Source organism: Pan troglodytes, chromosome 2 (assembly GCF_028858775.2).
Source record: "Pan troglodytes isolate AG18354 chromosome 2, NHGRI_mPanTro3-v2.0_pri, whole genome shotgun sequence".
NCBI classification, from domain to species: domain Eukaryota; kingdom Metazoa; phylum Chordata; class Mammalia; order Primates; family Hominidae; genus Pan; species Pan troglodytes.
Window position 1 is genome coordinate 189,137,572 of NC_086015.1, and position 22,830 is coordinate 189,160,401.

General features: G+C 45.0%; 1 protein-coding gene across 1 annotated transcript; it reads left to right on the top strand.

Moving 5' to 3' along the window:
• The first annotated feature begins 324 nt into the window (after positions 1 to 324).
• Positions 325 to 21,407, top strand: LOC471029 (nmrA-like family domain-containing protein 1). The gene is made up of 5 exons (XM_009446977.5): positions 325 to 593; positions 9,014 to 9,252; positions 12,161 to 12,410; positions 15,703 to 15,893; positions 20,195 to 21,407. The coding sequence occupies exons 1-5, from the start codon at positions 554 to 556 to the stop codon at positions 20,372 to 20,374; spliced, it is 900 nt and encodes a 299-aa protein (XP_009445252.2). The 5' UTR covers positions 325 to 553; the 3' UTR covers positions 20,375 to 21,407.
• The last annotated feature ends 1,423 nt before the right edge of the window (positions 21,408 to 22,830 follow it).

Below are 22,830 nucleotides of genomic sequence, written 5' to 3' on the forward strand. Positions count from 1 at the left end.
CAGTGTTGGCTGAGTGCAGTGGCTCATGCCTGTAATCCCAGCATTTTGGGAGGCCAAGGTGGGCGGACCACCTGAGGTCAGGAGTTCGAGACCAGCCTGGCCAACATGGTGAAATCCCCTCGTCTCTACTAAAAATACAAAAAAAAAAAAAAAAAAAATTAGCCAGGCATAGTGGCACGTGCCTGTAATCCCAGCTACTTGGAAGGATGAGGCAGGAGAATCCTTTGAACCCAGGGGGTGGAGATTGCAGTGAGCTGTGACTGTGACATTGCACTCAAGCCTGGGCAACAAGAACAAAACTCCATCTCAAAAAAAAAAAAAAAAAAAGAAGAAGAAGAAAAGAAAAGAAAAAGAAAAAAAGAAAATTGAAAATTGCAGTGTCACAGTGAGTAAGCGGACTAGTGGTAACAGGAACAAGGAGGGGCACAATAAAAGGCGTGGTAATTGGAATGGGTTTATAATTCTCACCAGAGAAGAAACACAGCATTTCGCCTGGTGTCGCTGCTCCAGGGAAAGTTCTGCTACTCCACTGACTCTCTCTTTTCCTGATAACATGGCCAGTAAGAAAGTAATTACAGTGTTTGGAGCAACAGGTAAAAAGTCTTTAATTTTTAGGGCATGCTGACTTTGCTCACTCTCCTGTCTTCCTGTTTGTAACTTTAGAGCCTGCAAGTGTGGGCTGAACAAAGAGCTCTTTGGAAGAAATTTTTTAAAGTATCCTATTGCTTTAGTTCTTGATGTGGTAAAGGGGTGGCATGATTTGATTTGTAACTTGATCTCAGCAGGACAAGGACACTGATGTAATCTCCCTTTCCCAGTCATGGGGCTAACTGGTTGGTATAAGTCTCATTTCAACATAAGCCATCCTCTGAAGTCTTCTCTCCACTCACTTCCTAATAAGCAAAAGGTACAAGTGTGAGGGGCCTGGGGGTTTGTAGTGAATATCCAATGCCTGACCAATCTTCCAGGGAGTCTGCAAGGATGGAGTGTGTGGGAAGTTTGCATTCCTGGCTCCCTTACCGTTTGTTCCTCAACAGTCAGAGCCATCTTTGCACAATATAAATCAAATCAGGTTTTTTTCCTTCAATCTATTCTCATTTCAGCCTCCCAAGGATCCATTTGAAACTGTCAAATCATGTCAGGCCTCTGCTCAAAACCCTCTAAAAGATCCCAGCCCCATGGCACTCCCAGTAAAGTGCAAAGTCCTGCTAATGCCCTGCAACAGGGCCTTGGAAATGTCGTGTCAGAACTCTCTTCCTGCCACCCTCCTCTCACTCCGCTTCATTACCCTGGCTTTCTTGCTGTTCCTCCAAAACAATCCCACAAATACAAAGGCTCTGGCCTTTGTATTGGCTGCTTCTTCAACCTAGAATGATCTCCCTCTGTTACTGATATAGTTTGGCTGTGTCCCCACTCAAATCTCATCTTGAATTGTAGTTCCCACAATCCCCACATGTCATACGAGTGACCAGGTGGAGATAAATGAATGCTGGGGGTGGTTCCCCCAGCCTGTTCTCATGATAGTGAAAAGGAAGAGTTCCCTGGTCCTGGTCCCCCACCACAGGGTGTGCCACAGGGGTGTGGCTCTCTGTTCTGCCACTGCAAGCTCAAACTCTTTAAGAGAGGGGGAGCATGCATACGGGTAGGTGCAGGAACTGAGGCAAGTGCTTTTGGGCTCCGGCCCTATGGCAGCATCTAGGGGTGGGTGTCTGTAACTTTCAAAGCCCAAGTGTGCATGTGTTACAGTGCACTCTTTTAGCCTTGCCATCCACAGATGGCTTAAGGGTTAACCAGCTCAGTGAACCCTCTGCCTTTTTGCAAAAGGAGGGGGCTAGTGTGACAACTTTCTGTATCCCAAGCCCTCATCCAGCATCCCAGAAGAATCAGGTCACACATGGACTTGAAGGATGAATGCAGGGGTTTTATTGAGTGGTGGAAGTGGCTCTCAGTGGGATGGATGGGGAGCTAGACAGGGGATGAAGTAGAAATATGATCTTGCCCTGGAGTTTGGCTGTCCAGTGGCTGATTCTCCGAACATCCTCAGCCAAACTCCTTCTGACGTTCCTTCTCTTCTCTCCTCTGCTGCACCATTCTGCCATCTGTTTGTCTCCTTGTCTCCTAGTCTGCTTCTGGAGCCTGGGGTTTGGGGCTTATATGGGTACAGGATAGGGGTGGTGGCAGGCCAGAAGGCAACTTTTGGGGTGCAAAAACAGGAATGCCTATTACTTAGGGCGGCAGGTATCCAGGCTTAAGGGTGGGGCCTTTGCCAGGAACCACCCTCTTCTACCCAGTATTTCCCTGTCTCCTGTTCGTATCAATAGTGAGTTCGTTCACATGAGATGTGGTGGTTTTACAAGCGGATTCCCCCTTCACTGGGCACTCATTTTCTCTGCTGCCACCCTGTGAAGTGGTGTCTCCCGCCATGATTGTAAGTTTCCTGAGACCTCCCTAGCCATGTGAAACTGTGAGTCAATTAAACCTCTTTTCTTTATAAATTACCCAGTGTTGGGTATTTCTTCACAGCAGTGTGAGAAAGGACTAACACAGTTACCCACTGCTTTCCCCCTCATGCCATTCAGGTCTCTGCTTAGATGTTACCTTTTCCATGGGGACTTTCCAGACCTGTATATTTGAAATTGCAACTCTGCTTCCACCCTGCCCATGTCTGGCTCCCTTCCTTACTTCAATTCTTCTATTTCTGCCTGTCTTTCCACACTAGAATATAAGCTCTATGAGAACAGGAATTTGTCTGGAGGAAGTCAAGGGCTAAAGCAGGAAGCAGAGTGAAATAAATTCTCAAAAATCAACAGTCAAGTATGATATTAAAAGGAGAAGAAGAGGCAATGGAGTGGGGGATGACTCTACTAAACGTTAGGGTGATGGTAAAGATGTTGGCTTTTCCTGAAAGAGAAAAGTGATCGAAGGGTTTGGTTTTTTCAGTGTGTTTGTGTTTAGCTACAGGGTCTCACTGTGTTGCCTGGGCTGGAGGGTAGTGACTCTCCATCCCAAGAGCCATCATAGTACACAGCCTCAAACTCCTGGGCTCAAGTGATCTTCCCGCCTCAGCCTCCCAAGTAGCTGGGACTGCAGGATTGCAACAGCGTACCAGACACTGAAGGATTTTGAGCAGAGGAATGACATGACTTTGGTGTTAAAAGGATCATTTTAGCTTATGCTTTGTGAAGGGACTATAGGGGATAAGGGCTGAAGCAGGGAGACCTGTTAGGGGGCGGATGTCATAAAATAGGTGAGATGATAGTAGCTTAGACCAGGGTGGTAGCAATGAGATGGCGGAGAGTGGTCAGATTCTGCAGAGGTTTTAAAAGTAGAGTTGGCAGGATTTGTTGGTGGACCAGATATCAGGGGTAAGAGGGGAAGAGTTGAAAATGACTCTGAAGTTTTATGGCTTGAGTAACTGGAAGAATAAAGTTGAGATTCACTGAAATATGGGAGACAGTGGGGAGGAGGAGGTCAGGAACTCCTTAAACTTGAATTGGTCTCATTAAACTTGAATTGCCAACTAGGCATCCAGAGACTGGGTAGGCAGTTGGATAAGATTTTTGGGAGTGGCCAGTCACTCTATTAATTCTGTCTTCTAAATCTCTCTCAGATTTTTTCCATTCTCCCTCTTAGAAGCTTTTTCCACACTCCATTTGCCTTCTCTCCATGTTCTACCTTTAAACAGAACCATCTTTCAAATCTGATTAATTTTTCAAACCTTGTAGACAGCTAATACCACCTTGTATCACATTCCCATTCTCCTTCATTACTGCCCAAGATGTAAGCCCCTCTGGTTATTAGTCTCAACCCTATATTTCGCCACGCATCCTTTCCTTGACCCCACATCTCAGACTCCCTTGCCTACAAAACCTTCTCACGGTACCCTTCTTTTCCAACATCAACATCTTGCTAAATGCCCCCTCAACCTCTTTGAATAAATGGTCACACTTGACTTTTCTCTCTCAATCTTCCCTGTTCATCATCACCACATCCAGTTAATCACCAAAATCCTGTTGATATCATCTTGTCAAGGAAAACTGTGAAGGCCGGGCGCAGTGGCTCACGCCTGTAATCCCAGCACTTTGGGAGGCCAAGGCGGGCGGATCATGAGGTCAGGAGATCGAGACCACGGTGAAACCCGGTCTCTACTAAAAATACAAAAAAAAAAAAATTAGCCGGGCATAGCGGCTGGCGCCTGTAGTGCCAGCTACTCGGGAGGCTGAGGCAGGAGAATGGCGTGAACCCGGGAGGTGGGGCTTGCAGTGAGCCGAGATCGCGCCACTGTACTCCAGCCTGGGTGACAGAGCGAGACTCCGTCTCAAAAAAAAAAAAAAAAAAAAAAAGGAAAACTGTGAAAGACTTTGAAATGGGAAAAAAAGGTTGCTGGGTGTCCTTGCCCAGGGCACCGTTCTCACTTTTGTGAGCCTTTCCTTGTTTTTAAGATATCTATAACTCTATAAGTTGTAGCAAATAGATAATAACGCAACCGATTCTTGTCCATAGAAATGCAAATGAAGGCCGGGTGTGGTGGCTCATGCCTGTAATCCCAGCACTTTGGGAGGCCGAGGTGGGCTGATCATGAGGTCAGGAGTTTGAGACCAGCCTGACCAATATGGTAAAACCCCGTCTCTACTGAAAATACAAAAACTAGCCAGTCATGGTGGTGGGCACCTGTAGTCCCAGTTACTCAGGAGGCTGAGGCAGGAGAATCACTTGAACCCAGGAGGCGGCAGTTGCAGTGAGCTGAGATCACGCCACTGCACTCTAGTCTGGGCAACAGAGCAAGACTCTGTCTCAAAAAAAAAAAAAAAAAAGAAATACAAATGAATTGTGTCTGGTGGACCACAATTGATTATCACCTGGTGGATATTGACTGGTTTTGTCCCTAATTGTACATTCATTTTAGCATTTTGGCATTCTTGATTGCCTACATATATGTGTGTTCTTTGAATTTTTCTTATAACATTGTACTGGTTCCCTCATTAATTAATGAGTTAAATAAAATTTTGACACATTCGTTTTATGTGTGTACAAATTATCATTTTACTCTTTAAAAATGTATCCTTTAATATTCTGAGTATCTCTTAAGTTTGCATTATTCCCTTCACCTGAATAACCCCTTCTAGCACAGGTCATTATCAACCTTTACCTAGATTATTTTAAAGTCCACTAATTGTACCCTTGTCTGTGGTCTCTCTATCCTATTCCACACTCTCCATTAACCAGAGCACTTTCCCAGCATGTAAGTCTGAACATACTGCTCAATTTCATAAAATCTCCTGCTCCCAGAACAAAGTGCAGCCCTCTAGGCCTATTTTGCTTCTCCAGCCTCATGTGTGACATTGACCTGCAGTTCTCAGTCAGATTCATTTCAGTTCTCTGAATTCACTCCCTTCTCTGTCACCTCTAGAATAAAGCACTTGCAATTGCTTTGCATGCAACACACTCCACATGCCTCTCTTCTCCCAATTCTTGCCTGTTCTTTAGGGCTCATCTCTGTTACCACTTCCTTCAGGAAGCCTCTCTCTAGTCTGGGTTAGATGCTCCACTTATGTCCTCCTGTGTGCCCTCAGCCCTTTACCTCCTCCCCTAATAGCACATATCACGCTGTATTATAATTGCTTTTTAATGATCTCCTCTGCTAGTCTTTAAGCTCTGTGCCGGCAGGTGCCATGTTCAGGTTTGAATCCTGAAATCCTTACTTAAGCAGCTGTATAATCTGGGGTAAATCCTTGAACTCATTAGGCCATAATCCAATATATAATGTCTTTCATAAATTTTATCTTATATCCAACTTGTTCAAACCTGCTATTGTTTACCACTACATCCCCAGGGCATAGCACGGCATGTAAAAGTCATTCAAAAACATGGTCCCAGGACAATAACAGAAACTTCCCTATAAAAATCCTTTTCAAGGACCATGACCCACCCTACCTACTCCAGCACCCCCCAACCCCCTGCAAAAAGCACGAATTATACTCAAATAGAAAGTACTTCAATTTGTTTAGATTTTTATTTTATAAAGTCAGAGTAAAATATTCAACCCACCTGCTTTTTAATTGTGAATGGTTCCATATAATGGCCATCCTAGGAGGGATGAAAAAGGGTTTTGTTTTACTTTCTCTAATTTATAAAGAAAAAAAGGTTTATTTGATTAATGATTCTCGTGGCTGGGAAGTTCAAGATTGTGCATCTGCATCTGATGAGGGCCTCAGGCTGCTTCCACTCATGGTGGAAGGTAAAGGGGAGCTGGCATGTGCAGAGATCACATGGAGAGAGAGGAAGCAAGAGGGAGGGTGGAGGTGCCAGGCTCATTTTAACAACCAGCTCTCACAGGAACTAATAGATGAGAACTCACCTCTGAGGGAGGGCATTAATCTATTCATGAGGGATCTGCTCCCATGACCCAAACACCTCCAATTAGGCTTCAATATTGGGAATCACATTTCAGCATGAGGTTTGGAGGGGACAAATATCCACACCAGCAGCCAGTGTTCTGCAATTTCACAGTGATGCGCATAAAGTGGGAGTTCATTTATCATTTTATGGGGCACTCAGTGACCTCTCAATCTGGAAGCTCAGTTAATATCCTTGGACTCCAAGAAATTACTATTTTCTTAGATAATTTCAATACCTCCATCTATTTCTCATTCTATAATTCCCCTGGCTTGATCTTCTAATTATTTTTCTCTCTCTTATTTTACTTGCTTTTTTTTTCCCCTTCTAATTCTGGGAGAGTTCTCCAACTTTTTCTACTGACATTTTATTTCTGCTATAATAAATTTTTGAGAGCAGCTGCTTATCTTTTGAATGCTTGCTCTCTTTCTCCTGTCTTTTCTTCTCCTCTTTTTGGGCTGATATAGTGTTTGGAATGCAAAACCTTTTCTAATCTCAGAGGATATTAATTTGGAGTCTTACTCTGTCACCCAGGCTGGAGCGCAGTGGCGAGATCTTGGCTCACTGCAACCTCTGCTTCCTGGGTTCAAATGCTTCTCCTGCCTCAGCCTCCCAAGTAGCTGGGATTATAGGCACCTGCCACCACACCTGGCTAATTTTTGTATTTTTAGTCGAGAAGGGGTTTTACCATATTGGTAAGACTGATCTTGAACTCTGACCTCAAGTGATCTGCCCGCCTCCACCTCCCAAAGTGCTGGGATTACAGGATTGAGCCACCGTGCCTGGCCCTAGAGGATATTAATTCTTTTTAATTTTTTTCTTCAGTTCTCTGGACTGTTTCTGTTTCCATCAGTTTGTTTATTTTGGTTTTGCCTTTCATATTGGAGGCTTACCTCAAACATCTGGTGAACTTTAGCTGTGTGTTCATATTTACTAGTAGACAATTTACTATGAAACTCTGTGTGCAAAGACAGAGCTCACTGAATAACCCCTGACCTTCCTATAGGGTTATCAGTGGTGTATTAGCTGGAGTCCCACAAGAAACAGGTGCCACACTCCTTCAGAGAAGCTGAGAAAAATTTAATAACGGTGGACAAGGAAGAGACCAATAAGGAACAAGTAAGCAACAAGAGGAAGGAGAAAAGGGCAAGAGAGATGACCAGAGCTTGGGGACAGTAGCGATGTTAAGGGGGTCATCTCTCTTGCCCTTGGGTCTCTGGCTGATGTCTCTCATTGCCCAGAACCAACCTGAGGGCACGAGAGCCCATTGATGGAATCCATAAGTATCAGCTGTTGAGTGCACTAAGTAGAGAAGAGAAAGTGAATATGGAGCTGGAAGCACAAAAAAGTATCCAGGACAGGTATCCAGCCAATTTGACGGAGCAACACAAATGTTAGCAACCCAGCATAGCACCTGGCCTATATCACAGGATATTCCATAAATATTTGCAGGGTGAATACATTAGGCCAGTAATGATCATATCGTAATTGGCCTTGAATGTGGTAAAAAATGTTTACAATTTTTTTTTTTGCCGGGCGCGGTGGCTCACGCCTATAATCCCAGCACTCTGGGAGGCCGAGGCGGGTGGATCCTGAGATCAGGAGATCGAGACCATCCTGGCTAACACGGTGAAGCCCTGTCTCTACTAAAAATACAAAAAATTAGCCAGGCATGGTGGCGGGCGCCTGTAGTCCTAGCTACTCAGGAGGCTGAGGCAGGAGAATGGTGTAACTCGGGAGGTGGAGCTTGCAGTGAGCCGAGATCGCGCCACTGCACTCCAGCCTGGGCGACAGAGCGAGACTCCGTCTCAAAAAAAAAAACAAAAAACTTTTTACAAGTTTTTAAATTTCTAAAAAAATATAGACAAGGGCCAGGTGCAGTGGCTCATGCCTGTAATCCCAGCACTTTGGGATGCCGAGGCAGGTGGATCACTTGAGGTCAGGAGTTCGAGACCAGCCTGACCAACATGGCGAAACTCTGTATCTACTAAAAATACAAAATCAGCTGGGTGCATGCCTGTAATCCCAGCTACTCACAGACTGAGGTGGAGAATTGCTTGAACCCAGGAGGCAGAGGTTGTAGTGAGCTGAGGTTGCACCATTGCACTCCAGCCTAGGCCGCAAGAGCAAAACTCCATCTCAAACACACATACACACACACACACACACACACACACACACATATATAAATATATAAAAATAAATATAAATATGTATGTATATATGTACATAGAGAGACAGAGAGCGCAGGAACCTCTTTTGAAGAATTGTCTTAATAACCCCAATATAAGATCTATAACCAGGTAAAAGAAGAATAATCGCCCTTATGGAATCTGGAGAACCTGTGGGCATCCCTCATTTTGACACCCTGCTCACTTGCCCTTCTTGTTGCCTCGAGCCTCTCCCACTCTTCTCTTCCCATGTCCTCTGCAAAAATGCCTCTGAAGAGGCCACAAAGAACTTAGTTTGAAAGCCATGGGGATATGTGAAGGGCCATGTAGCACCCCCTGCAGTAGGTACTGCAGCAGCTCTACTCTGAATTATGAGATTTCTGACCTTCTTTCAGTGAACATTCTTCCTGATCCTTCCTGTGTTTCTTCTTCTCTTGACCCTGCAGGAGCTCAAGGTGGCTCTGTGGCCAGGGCAATTTTGGAGAGCAAAAAATTTGCAGTGAGAGCAGTGACCAGGGATGTGACTCGACCAAATGCCCTGGAGCTCCAGCGCCTTGGAGCCGAGGTGGTCAAAGGTGACTTGAATGATAAAGCATTGGTGGACAGTGCCTTAAAAGGTGTCTATGGGGCCTTCTTGGTGACCAACTTCTGGGACCCTCTCAACCAAGATAAGGAAGTGTGTCAGGTAGAAACCAAATTGTTTCTTTTTTCCTCTTGAGCCCTTTCCTCTTACCCTCCCTAGCAGCTTCTTTCCTTCCTATAAGGGGACAGGCCTTCAGTCTGGGCAAATGTATATCTTACATCCCTTTTGGCATTTATAAAAAATATGTACTTTAAGTACTTGTTAAAGGTATCTTTGTGAAATTAATGTTATGTAGCATCTGTCTAGGTCTCGAGACCTTGAGTATTCACAGTGAGCGTTTAATGAAGCTAGTCATTGGAGTCTCCACTTCTCACCATTTGTTTGTACATGGCATGGGGGGGTGGTGGCAAGGGTACCCCCAAATTTGAGGCTAGTTTGAGAGTGAAATGGAGAGAATAAAGATGTAATTTACACTTCATTTATACTTCAGATAGGTAATTTGGGGATGGGTACATAGAAAAAGAAATAAAAGAGCAAATAAACCCACAATGAATTAAATTCAGGGAAAATGAAAGTTTGTAGAAAAAGTAAATGTAGGCTGGGTGCAGTGGGTCATGCCTGTAATCCCAGCACTTTTGGAGGCCGAGGCAGGTGGATCACCTGAGGTCGGGAGTTCGAGACCAGCCTGACCAACATGGTGAAACCCTGGCTCTACTAAAAATACAAAATTGGCTGGGTGTGGTGGTACATGTCTGTAATCCCAGCTACTTGGGAGGCTGAGGCAGGAGAATCGGTTGAACCTGGGAGGTGGAGGTTGCAGTGAGCCACGATCGTACCATTGCACTGCAGCCTGGGCAACAAGAGTGAAACTCCATCTCAAAAAAATAAAATAAAATAAAAAAGAAAAAGAAAAAGTAAATGTAACCATTGAATATCACATGACTCAGCTTCAGCTGTGTGTAAGCACTGAATATTGATCTAGCCAAAAACAATGATTGGGAGAATGAAACAAGGGAATTGTGTATATGTGTGGTGGTGGTGGTGGTGGACAACGTGAGTGAGTAAGAGAGGAGAGAGAGCGAGTGAGTGAGAGACAATCATTAAATCCTCATCTTTCATAGTAGGAATTTAGTAGATGATATTTCAAATTGAAAAAATCAAGAATTAGTGGTATAAACGTTTACAAAAATAAACAGCTAAATGAAATTAAAGTGTTACTTCTGGAGAACAGTAATCAGCATGGGGCACAGGGAACTTATTTTATTTGTTTTCTTTTATGTTTTAGAGACAGGGTCTCACTGTGTTGCCCATGCTGGTCCTGATCCCCTAGGCTCAAGTAATCCTCCCACCTCAGCCTCTTGGGAATCTCTTTTTCTTTTTTTGAGACGGAGTCTCGCTCTGTCGCCCAGGCTGGAGTGCAGTGGCGCAATCTCCGCTCACTGCTAGCTCCGCCTCCTGGGTTCACGCCATTCTCCTGCCTCAGCCTCTGGAGTAGCTGGGACTACAGGCGCCCGCCACCACGCCCGGAGAAATTTTTGTATTTTTAGTGGAGACGGGGTTTCACTGTGTTAGCCAGGATGGTCTCCATCTCCTGACCTCGTGATCCACCCGCCTCGGCCTCCCGAAGTGCTGGGATTACAGGCGTGAGCCACCGCGCCCGGCCGGGAATTTCTTTTTCATTATAAGATCCATTCCCTCCCAACCCATGACAGTACTATTTGAAAATTTAAACTATGTATATGTATACATTTGAGAAAAAATGAAGATTAGATTTAAAAAAATATAATGGATGGTATTAGCCACTTGAAGAAATGGCACAATTCAAAAAATCGAGAGCAGGATCAAACTGTTCCAGGAATGTCTCTTGAATTAATTATACCATTCACAGCCTCTGTTTTAGTGATAAACTCTGGAAGGGCTTATTTTAGGAGACTTGAATTCTACTTCTGATATTTACTTACTAGGAAATGTAGGGATACAAGTCACCTCTCTGCTTCACTTCCTGCCTCTGCTAACCCAGGTTAATTATGTCTTCTCTGCCTGCCGCATGAGGTTTTTTAAGGAAAAGTAAGAAGGTAACAGCAAAAAGAAAGGAAAAAAGAAGAGAGAGATGAAAGTGCTTTGGAAAATTTGGATCTAAAAACACACAAAAAAGAGAATATATATACCTGTGTGTTTGTGTGTGTGTGTATATATGCCTCCATTATGCCCTCAATATCCAAATGGTGTGTAGATATATTCCATTACTAGACACAATTATAGAAAATAAATAAATGCGATTGCAGTTGATCACAAAGACACTGAGAGCCCAGAGAAAAAGGCCATCTCTTCCTGGTCAGTTCCCACCAGGTTGCTTCTTGGCTTCAAACAGGTACCTGGGGTTCCTTTCTCCTCTGCCACCTCTCTAATTTCTTATTCTACTACTCCCCCACCTCCGGTGTTCTGCTGACAGCCCCTTTGGGAGCAGGCTGAGGAGTTGGGGGTTTTGGAGTGGAGCCTCTGCTCACCAATGCTGCTGTGGTGGCCTCTCATAAGGTAAATTGAATATATTTTGAGGCTGGCAGAGCTTCCTCTCCATAGGGATGAGGGTAATAAGAAAAGGAGAGAGTGGGCCCGGCGCCGTGGCTCAGGCCTGTAATCCCAACAATTTTGGAGTCCGAAGTAGGCAGATGACTTGAGATCAGGAGTTTCAGAACAGCCTGGCCGTATGGTGAAACCCCATCTCTACTAAAAAATACAAAAAACTAGCTGGGCGTGGTGGTGCGCACTTGTAACCCCGGCTACTCGGGAGGCTGAGCCAGGAGAATCACTTGAATCTGGGAGGCGGAAGCTGCAGTGAGCGGAAATCACCAGACTCTGTCTAAAAAAAAAAAAAAAAAAAAAAAAAAAAAGCAGTGGGGAGAGGGAGTAGAGGGGAGGTGGGGAGATGGAAGAGATCCTGCTCTTAACATCTGTCCAAATGCAAATACAAATACAGCGGCCTATATGAGGATTTACTTTTGATCCTCAGGGGAAGCTGGTGGCAGACTCCGCCAAGCACCTGGGTCTGAAGCACGTGGTGTACAGCGGCCTGGAGAACGTCAAGCGACTGACGGATGGCAAGCTGGAGGTGCCGCACTTTGACAGCAAGGGCGAGGTGGAGGAGTACTTCTGGTCCATTGGCGTCCCCATGACCAGTGTCCGCGTGGCGGCCTACTTTGAAAACTTTCTCGCGGCGTGGCGGCCCGTGAAAGCCTCTGATGGAGATTACTACACCTTGGGTAAAACGAAGTGAAAACTCACTAGGCACCTGGTTGCCCTCCTCTCCACTCACCTGCCTCCCTCTCTCCCTTCTTGCCCCTCTGCAGTGGACACCTGTCATCTGAGTGCCTTCTATGTGTTTAGCCCTATGTGAAGTGCTGAGAGGGATGCCAAATTGTCCTCGGCTTCTCTAGGGCACTACACTAAGTTGCTCTTCCAGGACAGAGAACTAGATCTGGGATCAGAAACACAAAGGGTTACATTTCCAATCTTAACATACTGACCCTCCTTAATGTAAGTACTGGAGTTAGCTATGTGACCTCCAGCCTCAGTTTCCTCAGGTTATTTTTATTTTATTTTTTGAGATGGAGTCTTGCTCTGTCGCCCAGGCTGTAGCGCAGCAGCGTAATCTTGGCCCACTGCAACCTCCACAGCCTGGGTTCAAGCGATTCTTGTGCCTCACCCTCCCGCGTGGCTGGGATTACACGCACCCGCCACCACGCCCGGCTAATGTTTGCATTTTTAAATAGATACGGGGTTTCACCATGTTGGCCAGGCTAGTCTCAAACTCCTGAACTCAAGGGATCCAGCCAACTAAACCTCCCAAAATGCTGGGATTACAGGTGTGAGCCACCACGCCTGGCAGATTCAAGGTTTAACGGGAAAATTGGACAAGATGACTTTTTTTTTTTTTTTTGAGTCTGAGTCTCTGTTGCCCAGGCTGGAATGCAGTGGGTCTTTTGCCCATACTGGGTTTCATTGCTCACTGTGCAGCCTCGAACTTTTGGGCTCAAGCATCCTCCTACCTCAGCCTCTTAAGTAGCTAGGACTATAGGTGTATACCATCACATCTGGCCAATTATTATTTTATTTTATTTTTGAAGAAATGGGGTCTCTCTTTGTTGCCCAGGCTGGTCTTGAACTCCTGGGCTCAAGTGATCCTCCCACCTCTGCCTCCCAAAGTGCTGTGATTACAGGTGTGAGCCATCATGCCCAGCCTCAGGATGACTTCTAAGACCCTTCTAGCTCATCCATCTGAACTTCCGTGGCAACAATGGAGGAAAAGTGTTCTTCTGATCTGGGTCCCATGGTCAGAATTAGAGCTGAGAGGGACCGTGTCCTGCCTGGGAGACAGGTTCCCAGGCCCTACCTGCAGAGAGTCCAATTCCGGGTTGAGTCCAGGTCTGGGTTGAGGCCTAGTTTTAACAAGGACTCCCGGTAATTCCAACGCTGCTGGTCCACTGGCCGGCATTCCCCTTCCCTTTGGGGACACTTTCTGTGGCCACGGTCAGAGTTGGCCTTTGTGCAGTGGGGGGAATGTGAGAATACCAATGACAATTCAGGCTTTCTTCCTAGATTCAGAATTAACACTCACCAGAAGCTGGGAGGGGTGGCCTATGGTCCCAGCTACTCAGGAGGCTTAGGTGACAGGATTGTTTGAAATAGAATGAGGGAGGGGAGGGTAGTAGGAGGTGAGGTCAGAACTAACAGAGGGTCTGGTTGTGTAAGCTTTGTAAACAACCGGCTTTTCCTCTGAGGGACACAGAGAACTATCAGAAGGTTCTGAGCAGACAGGGCCGGGTGCAATGGCTCATGCTTGTAATCCCAGCACTTTGGGAGGCCGTGGCAGGCGGATCTCTTGAGGCCAGGAGTTTGAGACCGGCCTGGCCAAGATGATGAAACCCCGTCTCTACTAAAAGTACAAAAATTAGCTGGGCGTGGTGGTGGGTGCCTGTAATCCCAGCTGCTCGGGAGGCTGAGGCAGGAGAATTGCTTGAACCCAGGAGGCGGAGGTTGCAGTGAGCTGAGATCACGCCACAGCACACTCTAGCCTGGGTGACAAAGCAAGACTCCGTCTCAAAAAAAAATTTTTTTTTTGTATTTTTAGTAGAGACGGGGTTTCACCGTGTTAGCCAGGATGGTCTCAATCGCCTGATCTCATGATCCGCCTGCCTCGGCCTCCCAAAGTGCTGGAATTACAGGCGTGAGCCACCGTGCCTCCGCTGCTATAGCACTTCTGACGGGCTGCCTGGCCAACGTGGTGAAACACTGTCTCTACTAAAAATACAAAAATCAGCCTGGTGTGGTAGTGGGTGCCTGTAATTCCAGCACTTTAGGAGGCCAAGGCAGGCGGATCACGAGGTCAGGAGATTGAGACCATCTTGGCTAACACGGTGAATCCCCGTCTCTACTAAAAATACAAAAAATTAGCTGGGCATGGTGGCGGGCGCCTGTAGTCCCAGCTACTCGGGGGGCTGAGGCAGGAGAATGGTGTGAACCTAGGAGGCGGAGTTTGCAGTGAGCAGAAATGGCACCACTGCACTCCAGCATGGGTGAAAGTGCAAGATTCCATCTGAAAAAAAAAAAAAAAAAAAGGGCAAGAGTGGAAACAAGGAGACAAATTTTGCAATAACTCAAGTCACAGATGATGGTGGCTTGGACCAGGGTGGTAGCATTGAAGATGATGAGAAGTGGCCAGATTTTGTACATATCATGCATATGATTTCCAAAAACAAAAGAAAAGGATATGGGATGTGAGAGAAGTGTCAAGGCTGACTGCAAGATTTGTGACCTGAGAAATCAGAATGATAGGGTTGCCATTAGCTGAGGTGGGAGGCTGTAGGGAAGCAGGTTGGGGGGTGTAGGAGTTCAGTTTGGGGCCTGTTGAGTTTAAGATGTCTATTGAACAGTCAGGTAAGGATTTGAGTACGTAGTGGGACACATGAGTCTGGAATTCAGCAGAAGTTTTGGCTGGAGATACATTTAATCATACTTTACATAGAGTAGATATTTAGTAAATGGTTGCTCTTTTAAATCAATATCCAGGCACTGTAGTATTCTCTCTCTCTTTTTTTTTTTTTGAGATGAAGTCTTGTTCTGTTACCCAGGCTGGAGTGCAGTGGCACCATCTCGGCTCACTGCAACCTCTGCCTTCTGGGTTCAAGTGATTCTCCTGCGTCAGCCTCCGGAGTAGCTGGGATTACAGGCACGTACCATCACACCTGGCTAATTTTTGTATTTTTAGTAGAGACAGAGTTTCACCATGTTGGCCAGGCTGGTCTCGAACTCCTGATCTCAGGTGATCCACCTGCCTCGGCCTCCCAAAGTGTTGGGATTACAGGCGTGAGCCACCGTGCTCAACCTGTAATTTCTCAAACAAAACCTTGTAACTGTGTATAGATTGTGGTCACTGGGTTTTACATTGCCTTCCCACACCTTTTCTTTAAATGATTGATTAGTTTGGGTTGGTGGGACCTACCAAGGATGTGATATAATTAACTATTTATCTTTTTCTATTTTTTTTTAAACTAGCTGTACCGATGGGAGATGTACCAATGGATGGTATCTCTGTTGCTGATATTGGAGCAGCCGTCTCTAGCATTTTTAATTCTCCAGAGGAATTTTTAGGCAAGGCCGTGGGGCTCAGTGCAGAAGCACTAACAATACAGCAATACGCTGATGTTTTGTCCAAGGTTTTGGGGAAAGAAGTCCGAGATGCAAAGGTGAGTTCTTAGGGGACATCCATGTGATCACAAGAGGCCACCTTGGTTAACATTCCACTGACTTACAAATTTTGGTAGACTCTCTGTGGATTTAGGCAGGATTGAACTTAAACTTTCAGAAGAAATTGAGAAGGACTGTGGTTCCATAAATCTATCTTCATCGATTGGTGCAGTGGAATCTCTCCCATATGGCTTTATTTCTTTGGCTTAGGGTTAATTGACTTGTAAAAGTAAAATTACTTTTGAGTGGAAAGAACGTAGAATGTGAAGATTGAGATACAGCCTTTTCACACACATGATCCCAACTCCTCTCATAAGCCCTTGCTGCTGACCACTTCGGTCGTCCAGAGCTAGCTGATGTGGAAAAAGACACTTAGCTTCATTGAGCCTCAGCTTCCTCAGTTGCAAAGTGGGGAATGATAGTATCTACTTTGGGTGTTCTTGTGAAAGTTACAGAGAATATATTTAAAGGGCTTATCATAGTGTTTGGCACATGGCAGAGATGTATTGAGTCTTTATTATGAACCCAGTGCTACTTTAAGGAATTTGCAGCAAGGTTGGAGTAAAAATATTGATGCCCATCAAGTCGCCATGATCATTATAAGACATAACTCTATAGGTGCTTAATTGTGTTGTTCAGACTATCTGTGCTATAGATGGCCAGAAAACAGTGGAAGAAGATTTCATGGAAGACGTGGGCTTGAGTTGGTCCTTGAGGGAACATGACCGTGTATAGACAGAGGAGGCATCAAGAAGGCTGGCCTGGCTAATTCTGGAATAAACACGACAAACCAGAGGCAGTACGGGAAGGAGGCAAGTTCTGGCTCTGCCTCTATCCTTGGTAATTTACTTAACCCCTCTCCATCTCAGTGTCTTCATATGTTCCAAAAAAAGTTGTTATACCTCCTTCATGGGATCATTGTGAGGATGAAATGAGATCTGTACAGCAGGTGCTTGGCACTGGGTCTGGCACTTAGTAAGCCCTCAGCAACTGATCATGCTATAAATCATGCAGGAATGGCCTCCTTGTGTGCGTGGCTGCCTTCTTGGGCTTGGGGGTAAGTTATTTTCTCCAAGAAATTGTGCCTGGCCAGGACAGACTTTTTACAGAAGAGAGAGAATTGGTGATATTGAGCATCACCAGCCATTTCCCCAAGCAGGTATTGACAAGAGGAAGGGAAAAGAAAACAGGCTGTTTTCAGGGTACAATGATAGAGTTGAGTAGTTCCAACAGAGACCTTATGGCCCACAAAGCCTACAATATTTATATCTCGGCCTTTAAAAAAAAGTTTGTTTCCCAGCACTTTGGGAGGCCAAGGAGGGTGGATCACGAGGTCAGGAGTTTGAGACCAGCCTGGCCAACATGGTGAAACCCCGTCTCTACTAAAAATACAAAAATTAGCTGGGCATGGTGGTGGGCACCTGTAATCCCAGCTACTGGGGAGGCTGAGGCAGGAAAATCATTTGAACCCAGGAGGTGGAGGTTGTAGTGAGCCAAGATCGCGCCATTGCACTCCAGCCTGGGCGAGAGGGCAAGACTCCGTCTCAAAAAAAAAAAAAAAAGTTTGTTGACATATGTTCTAGAATATTTCCTAGAATTAGGGATAGAAAGTTGGTTCTTGTTTGGATCAACAGCTCTTGGTCCAGTGATTCTAGAGGGGATATCTAGATTCCCAATTCAGCCTCGGGTACTGAAGTTGTGAGGAGGCAAAGAGATATATTTTTTTTTTTCTGGAAAACCAGTGTGGGAGTCAATCCAGCCACAAAACCACATCTGGTTATCTCATTGAAGCCACACACACATTTCTCGGAGAGATTGTTACTCCTGAACCCAAGAAGGCAGCCACCCACTCAAAGATGGGCTCACAAGAAGATCTGCAAGGTTCCTTGCACCTGGGTACATATTTACTTCTCAGTGACCCTTCTCCCAGGCCATTTGCATTTGGGTCATATATTCATTTTGTCTTGTGGGTTTGAACTCTGTAAGGAAGGAGAGAAAGAGAGAGCGTGAGTGTAGGGGATGAGTGTGTGCATTGATTCTCAGAGGATGCAGTAGACATTGTTCTGAATTGCTCAGAACCTTCCAAGCATCTATTAGTCATATACTTGGTCCCTGACACTTCTTGGTATACAAATTGTTTTATAATGCAGCTGAAGCTCCTCTAGCACCACAGACTGTAGGGCATCAGAGGCTGGAACTTCTGTAGAATGGTCTGACAATTCCGGGGAAGGGTGCATCTGGCCACAAGGTGGCGCTCCAGCCCTCACGGTCTGACTTCCTCCTACCTCCTCAAGTGGGTGTGAAATGTCTGGTTGAAACTGTCTAACCCCCAAAGGAAGATGGTTTTCTCAGAAAGTGAGACACAACAGAACAGACCTCTTTCCTTCAAAAATCTGCAGTAAAAGAATCCCTTATTTTACTGAAGTACATTTGGTATCAAAGTTATGGATGAAAGAGTGACTCAAGGAGACAGACATGAAAGAATCTTCCATGCTTCTCACATAGACTTCTATTTCCAAACTCACTTCAAATTTTCAACGTTTTTCTGATTTCAAAAATAGCAACTGCTTATTGAAGAAAACTCGGAAAATTATGAAAAAGAAAATACAAATCACACGTAGTTCAATCTCTCAGAGATAGCTACTGTTAAGATTTGACAGATTGTCTTGTCTTTTTCCAGTATATATAAGTATCTATATATGTATATACTGTATATACTTATATATATTTATTGTATTAAATATATACATATGTATATGTATATATAAGTATGTGTATATATGTATATATTTAATACAATTATTAAATTGTATTATTGTATTAAATATATACATATATACACACATATATATACATATGTATATATTTAACACAGTTAAAATAACACTAAATGTACCATTTTGTTTCTGGCCTTTTCAGTTAATGTTATGAGAATTTTTCTATTTTGTTAAACTTCTCCAAAAACATTAAACTGCATTATATTCTGAGAGTAGATGTGCCAGAATTAATTCTACCATTTCTGTATTGTTGGCCATGTAGGTTGTTCTTAATTTTCTCATTATTATGAATGCATGTGACAATCATTGTTTTGCCTAAGTTGTTTGTGTCTGTCACATTTTTTAAAGGCCAAGTAAAATTGCAAAGTCAGAGTTTATCTCTGAGGGCTAAAGACAGATTATACTGGATCCAACAGAAATGATTTTAGCTAATTCAGTAGGGGGAATTATGGATCTAGTTAGTGTTAGAAAGGATTCAAGGAGTGGATTTTATGGAAGGTGACAGAAGGCAGGTCAGTTGGCGTGGGATGGGCTCCATTTCTGCTTGGGCCTGGCCTTGGCGAAGGCTGGGGCAATTGGAGGTAAAATACAGACCTCTAACCAAGAAAGGGAGCGAGGATGGATGGGCCATCAGCCAGGTGAGAAGGAGAGCCTGGTGCCAGAGAGGGGGGATCTTGATGCCGCATGGAGGCCCAGATGGGTGGACGGTTTCAGAGGGCTGGTGGGGGAATACGAAGACGAAGTATAGGCAAGAGCACTGTGAGGTGCTATTCACATGGAGGCTGGTACAGATCTACAGTACCTTACCCAAAAGGCTTGGGGCCAGAAACAATTCAGCTTTAGGAATCTTTCGGCTTTTAGATAGGTTATTGTCTACATATACAACATCACCAGCACGGGCTGGAGCAGGAACCTGTAATCAAACACATCTGTATCTCTGCAGGCAAATATTTGAATGTTTCCACTAAATGGTATAATTAAAGACCATAAATAGCTTCACATAGTTAGATCAGGTTTGCCACTAATTTAGTTCAAAAAGGTCAGTTTGCTGCCAAATGGCTTATGGGGGAAAAAAACCTTTAGAGTCTCTTGGATTTTAGAGTTAGGCTAAAGAATTGTGGACCTGGCTGGGTGCGGTGGCTCACACCTGTAACCCCAGCACTTTGGGAGGCAGAGGCGGGCAGATCACCTGAGGTCAGGAGTTTGAGACCAGGCTGGCCAACATGGCGAAACCCCATCTCTACCAAAAATACACAAAATTAGTCGGGCGCGGTGGCGGGTGCCTGTAATCCCAGCTACTCAGGAGGCTGAGGCAGGAGAATTACTTGAACTCGGAGGGCAGAGGTTGCAGTGAGCCGAGATCGCACCACTGCACTCCAGTCTGAGTGACAGAGTGAGACACCGTCTTAAAAAAAAAAAAAAAGAATTATGGACCTGTGTCATCATTAAGGTGAGTAATGTCATTTCAAACTATTTTAAGTATGGGCTATAACATTTTCTGTCTTCTTATTTGTTCCTAAAAGATTACCCCGGAAGCTTTCGAGAAGCTGGGATTCCCTGCAGCGAAGGAAATAGCCAATATGTGTCGTTTCTATGAAATGAAGCCAGACCGAGATGTCAAGCTCACCCACCAACTAAATCCCAAAGTCAAAAGCTTCAGCCAATTTATCTCAGAGAACCAGGGAGCCTTCAAGGGCATGTAGAAAATCAGCTGTTCAGATAGGCCTCTGCACCACACAGCCTCTTTCCTCTCTGATCCTTTTCCTCTTTACGGCACAACATTCATGTTGACAGAACATGCTGGAATGCAATTGTTTGCAACACCGAAGGATTTCCTGCGGTCGCCTCTTCAGTTGGAAGCACTGCATTGGTGATAGGACACGGTAATTTGATTCACATTTAACTTGCTAGTTAGTGATAAGGGTGGTACACCTGTTTGGTAAAATGAGAAGCCTCGGAACTTGGAGCTTCTCTCCTAACACTAATGGGAAGGGCAGATTATACTGGGATTTCTCCTGGGTGAGTAATTTCAAGCCCTAATGCTGAAATTCCCCTAGGCAGCTCCAGTTTTCTCAACTGCATTGCAAAATTCCCAGTGAACTTTTAAGTAATTTTAACTTAAAAAAATGAACATCTTTGTAGAGAATTTTCTGGGGAACATGGTGTTCAATGAACAAGCACAAGCATTGGAAATGCTAAAATTCAGTTTTGCCTCAAGATTGGAAGTTTATTTTCTGACTCATTCATGAAGTCATCTATTGAGCTACCATTCAATTATTCATCTATTAATTCCTTGATCCTTCATTTATCCATTCTGCAAACTTTTCTTGAGCACCAGCACGGGTGGCCATTTGTGGACTTCTCTTCATTCCTATGTGTTTTCTTATCAAAGGGATCCACTCTCGAAAGGCTCCTTTCCAGTTTGTGGTTGGGTTCAAGTCATGCCAGGGCCAGGGGGCCCATCTCCTCGTTTAGCTCTAGGCAAAATCCAGGGGATCTGCAGTGGGGAGAGGGGGCAGGAAGCTGGAGGGAAGGCCTGTGAAGGGTAGGGATGTGGAAAGACAAGGTGACAGAAAGACCCCATAGGACTTTTCTATATCTCTGGCTTAGCATTTTCTACATCATATTGTAATCGTCTTATTTGCTAGTTTTCTTCCTTACTGTGAGTGACTTACAGTCATCTTTATCCCAGTGTCTGGTACATAATAAGTGATCAATAAATGTTGATTGACTAAATGAGTAAATAGTTAATTCTATCATTACAAGAAAAGAGTGGCCAGGCACAGTGGCTCATACCTGTCCTCCCAGGACTTTGGGGGAGGCTGAGGTGGGTGGATCGCCTGAGCCCAGGAGTTTAAGACTAGCCTAGGCAACATGGTGAGACCCTCTCTCTGGAAAAAAAAAATTAGTCAGGCCATGGTGTTGTGCTCCTTTGGTCCCAGCTACTTGGAGGCTGAGGTTGCAGGATCACCTGAGCCTGGAGGTTGAGGCTGCAGTGAGCCGTGATCATGCCACTGCACTCCAGCCTGGGTGACAGAGTAAGAACCTGTCTCTAAATAAGTAAATAAATAAACAGGTGCATTGGTTGTGTGAATTGGGGGGTGTGGTTTTTATCCCCCCAAAAGAACTAGCAACTGATACTTTTTAAGGGCGAGCGATTGTCCACTTCCGGGAAGGGAGCTTCCCCCACTATCCAACATGTGATGATAGAAGTCCCTGAGCAAGGACAGAGATGGTGGTGCCTGTGTGAGAGCCCTTGGCCTGGAATCTCACTCAGGAGAGAGAGACTTGGTGGTGGCAAAAGCCAGCCTTTTTTCTTTTAGAGCTCCCAGGGATAAGTGTTGAATAAATGATGTTGAAGTTGTTGCAAGCAAATTTTTATCTCGGGGGGAAATCACAATTGAAGTGCATTTGAGGACCACTCTCCTTTTCAAAGTACCAAGTCCCCAGCAATAAATTCAGTGCAACTTAAGTGCTCAGCCCTGGGAAATGGGCCTGGATAAATTTCTAAAAAGGGAAAAGAAAAAGAAAAACAAAACCCTAAACTAAAAATAGATGACTTATTACTTATCTGGGTGGGCCAGACAGGAAGAACGACTGCTGTTCCCTAAATAACCTCAGGGTCCCCCATGTGGAGAGTGACTATAGGCCCAAGGGTCCCTGGACTTTTTGTGTGTTTGCTGGGATGGCAGGTTGGTTCTTTAAGACCGGGATGGCTCGGCATGGTGACTCACACCTGCAATCCCACCGCTTTGGGAGGCCAAGGTGGGAGGATTGCTTGAGGCCAGGAATTTGAGACCAGACTGGGCAACATAGCAAGACCCAGTTTCTAAAAAAAATAACAAAACTTAGCCAGGCATAGTAGTGTGTGCCTGTAGTCCCAGCTACTTGGGAAGTTGAGGCAGGAGGATCTCTTGAGCCCAGAAATTTGAGGCTTCAGTGACCTGTGATCATGCCACTGCATTCTAGACAGAGTGAGACCTTCCTTGTCGCTCTCTCTTTTTTTTTTTTTTTTTGAGACAGGGTCTCACACTGTCACCCAGGCTGGAGTGCAGTAGTGCAATCATGGCTCACTGCAGCCTAAAACTTCTGAGCTCAAGCGATCCTCCTGCCTCCACCTCCTGAGTAGCTGGGACTACAGGCACGTAGTACCATGCCC

Bases quoted from the DNA above. Each gene is read 5' to 3' on its own strand.
- LOC471029 (XM_009446977.5), top strand. From the start codon at position 554: ATGGCCAGTAAGAAAGTAATTACAGTGTTTGGAGCAACAG. The intron at 9,253-12,160 runs GTAGAAACCAAA...TTTGATCCTCAG, and splicing joins AAGATAAGGAAGTGTGTCAG to GGGAAGCTGGTGGCAGACTC. The intron at 15,894-20,194 runs GTGAGTTCTTAG...TGTTCCTAAAAG, and splicing joins AAGAAGTCCGAGATGCAAAG to ATTACCCCGGAAGCTTTCGA.